The following is a 12,431-nucleotide window of genomic DNA, read 5'->3' as shown; positions in this document are numbered from 1 at the left end:
CTACTTCTACTTCTCCTTTCTAAAAGAGATGGAAAGTTTTTTTTTTTTTTTTGCTAGATCAATGATCACATATTATATACCCAAGGCTATGTTAATATGCTCTAGCAAAGATATCAGCTTTGGTACAGTGGCTACCATAAAGACTACTACTGGGTTGAATTTACAATAGTCCACTATCTTTCTTCAAGGTTTGTATGGTTTTGTAGGGGCCACAGTTGTGAATTAAATGGAAATAGGATGTGCATCACCATTTCTATTTATTTTGGATATCTTTTTGCCATCATTATCCTTACAGAAAATAATATAATTTTTAAAATATTATCTAGGCCTGTGGATGGAGCAGTTTCAGTATCTTCCCCTCTACTATAGCTGTGACCCACAGGACAAGGAAACAGTGTGGGAGTTGTACCAACTACCAAGTATATCCATTCAGATTTCCCATTCAGGAAACGGTGTAATGATCATTATAGGTGTCATCTGGTGGACTCACTATGCACCAGATCTAGACCAGAATGCTGTGTACACCTAATTCCTAGATGCCTCCACTTATACAAAAGAGCTACAATAACCCTTCAGGAATCCAGGTATAAATGTCAAAAACTGTGTCCAACAGTCCCCACAATGTTATGCTATTACTATTTTCCTGGTATGTGACTAAGTAAATGATCCCTGGTAACTTTGAGAAAAATACTGGGAGAACCATTGCAATGTACACTTACTGAGAAGTTGTATAGTCCTTCCTCCTATAATTTTTATTAAAGCTGATCTGATAATGCCATGTCCTTCAGCTCCTACCAGAAGGATAAGGTAAGGGACATTTTAGTATATTAAACATAATAGATCCATTCAAATATCTTCTTGAACCTATAGACAGACTCCTTCTTCTGCAGTATTTCAGGAACAATTTAGTATTTCAACTTTGATAGAAGTAGTACCTAGAAAAGATACCTGACTGGCTTTACATACACAAAAAATAATTTGAAATTTAATACTCTCACAAGTATATAGGGTTTTGAGAGTGATGGAATAGCTAGAGGAAGACCCACAAAAATGCATTATTTTCAAGTAAAGGAGCCATTCTGATAGCTTTTATTATCAGAGATCCGTTACAGTGCACAAGTTAAGATAACAGAACTTTGATCAAAACTGCAAGACTTAACACACCCTAACACCATTCACAAAAATAAACTCAAAATGGATCAAAGATCTAAATGTGAGAATCAGTCAGTTCAAGTGCTCAGTGGTGTCTGACTCTTTGAGACCCCATGGACTGCAGCATACCAGGCTTCCCTGTCCATCACCAACTTTGGAAGGTTACTCAAACTCATATGCATACAGTTAGTGATGCCATCCAATCATCTCATCCTCTGTTGTCCCCTTCTCCTCCTGCCTTCAATCTTGCCCAGCATCAGGGTCTTTTCCAATGAGTTAGTTCTTCGCATCAGGTGGCCAAAGGATTGGAGCTGCAGCTTCAACATCAGTCCTTCCAATGAATATTCAGGACTGATTTCCTTTAGGATTGACCAGTTGGATTTCCTTTCTGTCCAAGGAACTCTCAAAAGTCTTCTCCAACACCACAGTTCAAAAGCATCAATTCTTTGGCACTCAGCTTTATTTACAGTCCAGCTCTCACACCCACACAGGACTACTGGAAAAACCATAGATTTGACTATACTGACTTTTGTCAGTAAAGTAATGTCTCTGCTTTTTAATAAGCTGTCTAGGTTTGTCATAGCTTTTCTTCCAAGGAGCAAGCGTCTTTTAATTTCATGGCTGCAGTCATGAAATGTGAGAATGGACTCTGTAAGCTCTTAGAGGAAAACATAGGCAGAAAATATTCTCTGACATACATTGGAGCAAGATATTTTTCAAACCACCTCTTATAGCAATGAAAATATAAGCAAAAATAAATGGGACCTAATTAAACTTAAGGCTTCCCTGGTGGCTCAGATGGTAAAGAATCTGTCTGCATTGCAGGAGACCCAGGTTCAACCCCTGGGTTGGGGAAATCCCCTGGAGAAGGGAATGGTTATCCATTCCAGTATTATTGCCTGGGAAATCCCATGGACAGAGGAGCTTGGCAGGATATAATTCACAGGGTAGCAAAGAGTTGGCTTTTGCACTGCAAAGAAAAGCATAAACAAAACAAAAAGATAACCATCAGAATGGGAGAAAATATTTGCAAATGAAGAAGCCAACAAGGGATTAATATTCAAAATATACAAGTAGTTCATGCAGCACAATATCAAAAAACAAGCAACCCAATCAAAAAATGGGAAGAAGGCCTAAGTAGATGTTTCTTCAAAACAGACATACAGATGATTAAAAAGCACATGAAAAGATTCCAACATCACTAATTATTTGAGAAATGCAAATCAAAACTACAATGAGGTATCATTTCACACAGGTCAGAATAGTTATCATCAAAAAATCTGTGAACAATAAATGCTGGAGAAGGTATGAAAATCTAGAGCCTTTCTACTCCATCAATGGGAATGTAAACTGGTAAAACCACTATGCAGAACAGTATGGAGGTTCCTGAGAAAACTAAAAAAAGATCTACCATATTGTTAGAAAACGCCGCGGGAAGAAAGAGCCACCTCTAAGGACCGGTGGTGAAGGCCTTTAACGGGCGGTCGCTCTCGGGCAGAACTCCCGGGGGCGGGTGAGCGAGGGAAAAAAGGGAGTCTGCGAGGTATGAGCGGTGGGGAGAGGTTTTATAGCCAGGGCCAGCGTCCAGGCCAGGTCCTTCCATATAAGGAAGAAAGCGTGGGCTACAGCTGCGGTGGGTGTCCAAGGGCTCCGTGTCGGCTCCTGATCGGACCAGGCTGCAGGGGGTCGGTCCCCGGAAGTTTAGCCAGCCTCCGGAACTTGTCTGCGGCACTTTTTTCGGGGCATGCCTCAACATACCCGACCTTTCACATATGATCCAATAATCCCACTGCTGGGCGTATCTCCAGAGAAAACCATGCTTCAAAAGGATACACAACCCCCAATGTTCATTGCAGCACTGTTAACAATAGCCAAAACATGGAAGCAATATAAATGTCCATCAACAGAGGAATGGATAAAGAAGATATGGTGCATACATATATATATATACGTATATATATATACGTATATATATATATGAATATACACACACAATGGAATATTACTTTGCCATAAAAAAGAGTGAAATAATGAATGTCATTTGCAGCAACATTTGTGGACCTAGAGATTGTCATACCGAGTAAAGTCAGTCAGACAGGGAAAGACAAATATTATATAATATTGCTTATATATGGACTCTAAAAAATGATACAAATGAACTTATCTACAAAACAGAAATAGACATAAAAAACAAGTTTATAGGTAACAAAGGGGGAAAGGGTTAGGAGGGATAAATTAGGAGCTTGAGATTAGCAGATACAAACTGCTATATGTAAAATAGGTAACTAATAAGAACCTACTATGTAGCACGGGGAACTCTACTTAATGTACTACATTACTCTGCAATGGTCTATGGGGGAAAAGAATCAGAAAAAGGCTGAGCATATTTACATGTATAACAGATTCGCTTTGCTGCACAACTGACTAAAACAACATTGTGAATCAACTATGAACCAAGGAAAATTAAAAAGCAATTTTTGCAAAACTTTGTGTCCAGGCTTATTGCTTAATAGACCTTGAGTATATTGAACATATTTGTTTCTCAGACACTTCCTCAATGAAATGAGATAATGAGAATATCCATTCCATAAGACTTATGAACAATGCTGAAATTGCAAAAAGCACTGCATGAGTGCCATCAGGTATTACCTCCCCCAGGACACAAATGATGACAAATCAACTCCATTGCATCATGAAAGAAACTTCAATTAATAGATTTCTTTCTGTTCTTTAGCAATCATATTAAATAACAAACTGCACAATTTCTTGTAAAAGAGAAACTTCCCACAGATTTTATAAATATTTCTTTTTCTATTTGCTGAAATATTTATCTTTCTGGGAGAGACACAGTGAACTTAGTGTGACTTACTTAAGCAGAGTTCACAATTCACCAATCACATTTATTTCCCACAGTAGAGAGAGCAATATTAACTGTTAAGTATTTGGGGGGATTTCAAGCCTACGAAATAGAATTTAATCAAAGGTCTCTCTGAACACCAGTGAAGACAAAAGAATACTGTTTAATTTTATTTGACCGGAACCTGGGGGTCTGGAGTCGACGATAAGAAAGTAAGAGAAAGAGGCTGATGGCACTTTTTGGTCCTTTAGTGGACTGGAACCTGGTGGCCCGGAGAGTAAGAAGGAGGCTGATATCCCCTGGTTTACGCGGAAAGCCAATAGAGCCCTGTTCTTAGGACTCGCGCTGCTGCACGTAGGCACCAGGCGCCCTCTCGAGTGGGTGAAGGCACAGTGCGCCTTCTCCAGAGGGTCTTAGAAGCCCGGGCAAGAAAGTGAGCTCAGCGGGCCTCCGCGCTCCAAGGAATTAGCCAGAAATAGAGAGAGAAAGACAGAAAGAAGGAACACAAAGAAAGAAAGAAAGACACAGGGACTAAAGCTCTGATGGAGCAAAGGTGTTTTAATCAACATGGCGTGGGCATATATACTGTCTTACAAGGTGGTTATTCTCAGCAAAGTCAAAGATTAAAATTCCAGACTTACAAAACATAAGATGATCCCCATCAAAGAGACAGTTGCAAACGGTCACCTTTTACCATTTGGCTTATAAAAAGGAAGAGGGTACTTATCACTGTAATGAGAAATGCCTGGATTCCTCAGCTCAGGGAAAGGCATGCCTCTCCTCTTAATTCCTGAATATTCAGGAATCAATAAGGGCCAGAGGGTTCCTGACAGATCCAAAACAGCACACAGGAAGTCTCTTGTTAAATGCTTCCTGACATTTAATAAGGAATTTTAAATGTTTTTCATAATTAAAACTACAGTTTGAAATTTGGCTTTGGTAGAATCTACCTTTGTTATGGTAATAGTAGAAACAAGGAAAATGTTTACAACTGGTAAAGAAGTACTAAACGCTAATGACAATTTTGTAGGGAGAAGAGGTACAAATGAGAGATGTAAAGTTCTCCCTTTAAACAGAACTACAGAAGAAAGCTGAAAGAATTCAATGTGAACAGAAAATCAAATACAAAATTGATCTGAAAGTGAAAGGTCAGTGACCTGGCAGCTGGAGGCATAGTTTCTGGTCCCCGTCTCTCTCTGGTGAGTTCTAGCTGTGTGCTCTTTGGCAAAGTGTAGCCACCTCTCAATTCCTGGGTTTAGCATGTGCAACTGTGGGAATGAGAACTAACACTGTTGGTAATCTATCCTAGCTTTAAATTCTATAATTTCAACATAGGGTTAATAATTTCCCAGACTTCCAGATAGACAAACTTGATAAAGATGCAAAATATGTAAAAAACTGGGGAAGTAAGGAGAGTAGGAACAACGATAAAGAAAATCAAGATTGGCAGTAAGTAGATGAAAGAAAATAAAAATGCCCAGTTTGTCTATCAATATAATAATTGGCCAATAAAAGGAAAAGATAAAATATCATTATTTGCTCATTTACATGGTACTCTCTTAGGACCAGACAGATTACAAAGGTCATATGATTTGGTTTTTAACACTTTGATGTACAGAGTTTCAAAGAATGACAGGATTTATAATTTAATGATGAAATAGATATCATAATTTAATAAGCAATGTATTTCTAGGTAGACAACACTGCATAAATTTTGAATATTTCTCTGAATTTGCATTATGTCTTTTCTGAAACCAGCATGAGAGAGAATCTATAGTTCCATATCTTCATAGCAATTCAATCAGGAAATATTTCTATAATGCACAAGACGACTGCACAGTCTCCTCATTGCCACATTCATCTCCTTGTTCCTGAATGTATAGATGACTGGATTCAGAAAAGGAGTGATAAATGCATCAAAAATAGCAAGATATTTATCTAAGTGTGATGTGGGAGAAGGCCAGGTGTAGAAAAACATTAGTGGCCCAAAGAACAAAACCACCAAAGTAATATGAGCTGACAAAGTGGAAAGAGCCTTGGATAACGCACGAGAAGTATGTTTCCAAACAGTGAACAGAATGAAGATGTAGGAAACGACCAGCAAGACAAAGGAGCCCACAGAAATGAGCCCACTATTGACAGTTACCACGAACTCCAGTTCTTGGGTGTTTGTGCAGGCAAGTCTGAGGAGCCGAGGAAGGTCACAGTAAAAACTATCTAACACATTAGGACCGCAAAATGGTAAATCTACTACAAAAACCAATTGAACCAATGAATGTATAAGGCCAATGGTCCAGGAAGTGACTAAAAAGTGTAGACACATTCTTGGACTCATGATGGTCAGGTAGTGGAGAGGCTTCCATATGGCCACACACCTGTCAAAGGCCATGGTGATGAGCAGCACCATCTCAGTGCCCCCAGCAGCATGGCTAAAGAAGATCTGGGTAATACATCCACAAAAAGAGATGGATCTATGCTCCTTGAAAATATCACAAATCATCTTAGGGACTATGATTGAGCAAAATACCATGTCAATGACTGAGAGGTTAGCCAAGAGGAAATACATGGGGGAGTGCAGATGAGAATCCAAGGCTACAGTGAATACAACGACAAGGTTTCCCATCATGCTTGCCGAGTAGAACAAAAAGGTGAAGACAAAAAGGAGGAGCTGGATCTCCCATGAAGTGGTGAATCCCAGGAATATGAACTCTGATACTATGGATTGATTCATTACATCCATTGCCCCAGACACCAGGATCACTTTTCACTTTACCTAAAGGAAGAAGGAAAATGAACAAGCATTGCCTAGACAATATTGGTATTTGAGAAATAAAGCCTCCAGTCCATGAGAAAATTATCATGTTAACATCTCACACAACCAGTCTTCACTACATGCACACCTGACTCTGCTTAGAGGAATACTATGGTTCCCATATGGCATTATGAATTTCAAAACTACTACTATTAAATTATTCTTCCTCTGGACCTCTTGCCCTTCTGCTTTCTCCTAGTAAAACATGGATATTTCCTATTTCCTGGTGCCTGGTGTGTTCTACTTCAATAACATATAAGTCATCTTCAAACTCTTTTGATCATGATTTCTTATGAATGAATATGATTTCAGCCATTCATAAGAAAGTGAAAGTGAAAGTCAAAGTCACTCAGTCATGTCTGACTCTATACAGTCATGGAATTCTCCAGGCCAGAATACTGGTGTGGGTAGCCTTTCCCTTCTCCAGGGGATCTTCCCAACCCAGGGATTGAACCCAGGTCTCCTGCATTGCAGATGGATTCTTTACCAACTGAGCCACAGGGGAAGCCCAATTCATACGAGCCACCTAACAATTCCTCATGTACAGCATACAGCTTTCTGAGTCTCTGTTCTGTCAATCGTATCACTCAATTAGAGCAATGTGGGCTTAGTTGCTCAGTTGTGTCCAAATCTTTGTGACCCATGGGCTGTAACCCACCAGGCTTCTCTGTCCATGGGGGTTCTCCAGGCAAGACTACTGGAGTGGGTTGCCACGCCCTCCTCCAGGGGATCTCCTCAACCCAGGGATTGAACTCAGGTCTCCTGCATTGCAGGTGAACGCTTTACCATCTGAGCCGAGATGAACCTTCAGAATGTTCCTTTTTTGGAGGGAAGGCTTGATCAGAAGGACTTAGGCCTCTCTTTTTCAAAATTTCATTTTATTCTTCAAGTCACAAAATCCAATTATAAATATCCCAGCTCAAATTCTCCCTTATTTGTGAAATCTTCCAAATTGCCCAAGTCTCTATACTCCCTCTGCACTATTAGCATTTATTTCACTGTCTCACGATTGTATAAATATTCATCTCTTTATCAAAACATAGTCCTTGGGTACAGGAATAATGTCTGGTTCATCTGAGTAATCCTCAACTCCATCAGAGTCACCAATAATGAGTAACACAACCAGGTACTTAATGAGTTCTTCACACTTGTTGAATCAAAGAAGCATATCAAAAATGGCCATCATCAAAGTCTACAAATAATACATGCTGGAGAAAGAAGGGAACACTTCTTCACTGTTGGTGACAATGTAATTGGTGCAGCCACTATGGAGAATGGTGTGAAGTTTCCTTAAAAACAAAGAGAGTTGCCACATGATCCAGTAATTCCACTCATGGGCATATATCCAAAGAAAACTCTAACTTGAAAAGATACATGCATTCCAATGTCCATTTTAGCACTAGTCACAATAGCCAAGACATGGAACAATCTAAATGTCCATTGACAGATGAATGGACAAAGAAGACATGGAGATGTGATACATATGTACAGTGGAATAATAGTCATAAAAAAGAATGAAAAATAGGGCCATTTCCCACAACATGGATGAAGCTAGAGATTATTGTACTAAGTGAAGTAAGTCATACAGAGAAAGAGAAATATATGACATCACTTACATATGGAACCTAAAAAATGATACAAATGAACTGATTTACAAAACAGAAATAGACTCAAAGACAAAGAAAACAAACTCTTATGATTACAAAAGGGGAAAAGGATCAGGATGGAAAAACTGAGTAGGGAATGAACAGGTTGGTTCCAAACTTCTAATATAGGATATCAATTCTCGATTTAAGATAGGCAATAAAGGCCTTTGATACATCTCAAAATGAAAAAAACATTTTACCTTATAAATGATGCACACTCATTGTATTCTCAAAGATAACTCTGCCTCATAAAGACAGTCACATTTCTTTTTTAAAACACATTTGGAATGGTTAAAGAGTGACAGAAATAAAATACTGGGTGAAGAGTCAGACAGTGTCTGTGTCTTTATTGAGAGAGGGGGATAATTGAGTTTTAAATTCCGGAAAAAGAACAAAAGGATATGCACCAGATCCCAGCATGGGGAGGTAAAGACAAAAACTACAATCCTTCAGAAGGAAGAACTGCCAGAGATAGACTATCAGAGTTCCACTATTTAATGAGGTGTTCCTGATTTAGTAAAACATCTGTTTCATCAGTGAAGCAATTTATACAGAATGAGATATAGGAAGTTACTGTTTTATTATCACAAATGTGACTGGTGGGAGAGTTTATACTAGGGTCAAGAATCCCTGACTGGTTGAAAATTCATTGCATTTTAATAGTTTCCTATGTCTCCTGTAACAAATTACCAGGAACTTAGTGGCTGAAAAACACAAATGTATTATCTAACAGTTCTGGAGATGAGAGAACTGAGATGGATCTTCCAAGCTAAAAATTAAGGTGTTGGCTGAGTTGCATTCTTTCTGAGAATCTAGGAGAGAATCAATTTCCTTGCCTTTTCCAGGGTTTTCTGCATTCTTTGGTTCATGACCCTTTCTTCCCTCTTCAAAGTGCATCACTCCAAACTCTGCCTCTGTCATCACATCTCCTCCCTGACTCTGATGTGAAGTCTTTTCTTCCACATAAGGTAACATGTTCACAAGTCCAGAGACTAATACTTGGACATCTTTGGGGACCATTACAATATTCTGTATACCACAACTTTCTTACATGTGAACAAATAATTTAGAAGAAAAAGGAAAATCTGTTTCCCCTAAATATTGAGATATTGAAGGAGGAGGTACAAATTGTGCATCTTGACTTTTCCCCTGAAACTACATGTAAGTGATTTCTGATTCTGACTATATTCAGGACTGAGCCTGAATAACTAATATTCAACAATGATAGGGAACGTAGGATGATCACTCAACCAATATGTTCTTGGACAAGTAGGTATATGATTGACTTCTGAGTGGTTCTCTGAGTGATTTTTATTCATTAATTCAATAACTGTTTTTGAGTGCTCAGAATGCCAGGCACTATTCCAGTCACTGGGGATATGGCATTGACAAGAATTCCTGCCTTTGAGGAGTCCATATACAGGACAGGAAATGAAATTTTGGTCTGTTACATACAGATTTTCATTCTCTAGAAAGGATATGAACATTTGAAGAAATGTTATGTCATTAAATACCTGAGATTATCAAACACTATATCTGTTTTTAGCTCAATTTTCAGGAAGTTTCTCTTCAGTTTTCTGACTGCTTCTTTTATCTTCTTTATCTGAATCTTCACATCTATAATTTCTATCACACTAATTTTCAGCAGTTTTCTAATAAATATGCATGAATTTTCTCTCTGTGAATATATTATAAAACTTGAGGTAGGATTGATGAATTATAATCCTTTGGACTGATTGAAAAGCTACTCAAAAATGCTGCTGGCTGGATTTCTTGGCTTATTCACTCATTCATTTAACAAATATAATTTATGTAGCATCTATAGGTACCATGTACTCTGCTATTAGAATAAAATAAAGATAAAAGAGTAGATATCAATTATGTGGAATAACATAATGAAGTAAGAAAATGAATATATGTAAAATGGGACCATAAAGTTATCAGAACAACTTTAAGAGCTGCATAAGCCATTTTATGACTTCTAAACAAATCTCCATAATATGAACTAACTAATCACAATTTATCTATGAAATGGGAAGAAAAGTAATGCAGAAAGAATTCCTTCTGACCACTAAGGGGAAAAAATGCTTCTAAGCAAAATATTTTAAGACTTCCATGAGGTAGGGGTAAAAATGAGAATACACTAGGAAGTGAAAATATAAGTAGTGCTTCCTCCAAATTGAAATTTCAATAGTAAAAAATACAAATGAGAATAGCAAAAGGAGTGGTGGCAAATTTGACTATTAATGAACTTTAAGAAATAGAGTTAGAAAGTTAGAAGATGATTTGTTGGGTCATTCAGAAAAAAACAAACAAACAAACAGAGATTCTGTGTGAAGTTTATACCAAGAGAGAGTCTAGTCAGAGGACAGGAAGGACTTTAAAAAAAATAAGTTTAATGCTTTTAATAATTCAGAAGTAAAATGAAAGAAAGATGAGAAAAAGAAATGCAAAGCAAAACTGATCTGTTGAATGCAGTAGGAGACCAGGCGGTGGTCAGTTAGATGAAAAATTATAATAAAAAGGAAGAAATGGTACAATGGGAGGTTGTTCAGATGCATGATCTTAAAAACCCCAGGACCCAGGTTGTTTTCTACTAGAAACCTAGTTTAAGAACTGCTTTCTTTTGGGATAACATACTGAATTCCCTAGTTTTAATTACATTACTAAGAGGAGAGTGCTTTATTAAGCTATTACAGACAAAACAAATAAGTTACCAGATAACTTTCCTTAGCTGAGATCTTATGTATGCGAGACATGAGAGTATTGACAATGAAGAAATAAGTGATCCATTTTAATACTAATTCATCATCCGAGAAGGATTAGCTTGAATAGGTTGCTGCATAAGGCAGGGAAAGAGCAGATGAGCTCAGCAGGAGACAGGAATGACAGCTAGGAAAAGGAGAAATGAGATCAGAGACAAACTGCATCTACTTTAAAGTTCCTTCAAGAGCAAAGAAAACAAAATAATACAAACAGCAAATGTCAGCATATCTGGAAACTTGCGCAGCTCCTGTCTTCAACGCTTCAAATTTTTTGACTATTCATCTAACGTCTTTGAGTTATAGTTTAGTCTCTGAATGGCTTCTAGCAGGAGATGCTAGGTTCTGGGCGCTTGGTCACTTTCAGATATGCCGGACCTCGCATGGAATAAGTATGTGCTCTCCTAAGACCATTTTCTTTAGAAGATACACCACTTTGAATTCTCTAGTTTTGGTCTGACTATTACTTTCAAGAACTATAATGACGCGAATTATGGTTATTATTTATTTAGACTTGAATAATTAGGGCTTCCCAGGTGGTTCAGAGGTAAAGAATCCACCTGCCAATGCAGGAGATGTGGGTTTGATCCTTGGGTCAGGAAGATCCTCTGGAGAAGGAAATGGCAACCCACTCCAGTATTCTTGCCTGGGAAATGTTCTGCACAGAGGAACCTGGCGGGCTACAGTCCATGGAGTCACAAGAGCCGGACACGACCTACTGACTGAGCACACATGCACTTAAGTTATTATGATACGTGACAAATCCAGATTCTGCAGCATTTGATATAATCATCATTTAAATGTCTTGATCTATATGGAAGTAGAATTGGACAACACTTAGAACCCACTTAAAATTTTTGGAAGGAAACAGAGAGATACTCATTATGACCAATTAATAAAATCAGCCAGTCTTAAGAGATCTAAAAATATGTTTTGACCCAGTTCCTTCCTTTAGTTTCTCCATCCAGGACATGTCAGGTCTTCCTCAGTTTACAAAATTTCCTGCTTTTTATTAACATTGTAGTCCAAATGTTCTTTCTTACAAAAAGAAAATCTCTCATCCTTTCAATTAAGACAATGCCCACTTAATTCTTTCTCTGTGAATATAAAGAAGGTGTCAGAAACTCTTTCAGATAAATGTTTAATATCCTTGAATATGGTCAAAGCAAATGAAGATAACTCATCTGTGTTCTCTAGTTTTA

General features: G+C 38.0%; 1 protein-coding gene across 1 annotated transcript; it reads right to left on the bottom strand.

Moving 5' to 3' along the window:
• Positions 1-5,810: 5,810 nt before the first annotated feature.
• LOC136172039 (olfactory receptor 4F15) lies at positions 5,811-6,749 on the bottom strand. The gene has a single exon (XM_065941163.1). The coding sequence runs from the start codon at positions 6,747-6,749 to the stop codon at positions 5,811-5,813; it is 939 nt and encodes a 312-aa protein (XP_065797235.1).
• Between the last annotated feature and the right edge of the window lie 5,682 nt (positions 6,750-12,431).

Source organism: Muntiacus reevesi, chromosome 7 (assembly GCF_963930625.1).
Source record: "Muntiacus reevesi chromosome 7, mMunRee1.1, whole genome shotgun sequence".
Lineage (NCBI taxonomy): Eukaryota > Metazoa > Chordata > Mammalia > Artiodactyla > Cervidae > Muntiacus > Muntiacus reevesi.
This window is presented reverse-complemented; position numbering and strand designations above follow the sequence as displayed.

Bases quoted from the DNA above. Each gene is read 5' to 3' on its own strand.
- LOC136172039 (XM_065941163.1), bottom strand. From the start codon at position 6,749: ATGGATGTAATGAATCAATCCATAGTATCAGAGTTCATATTCCTGGGA.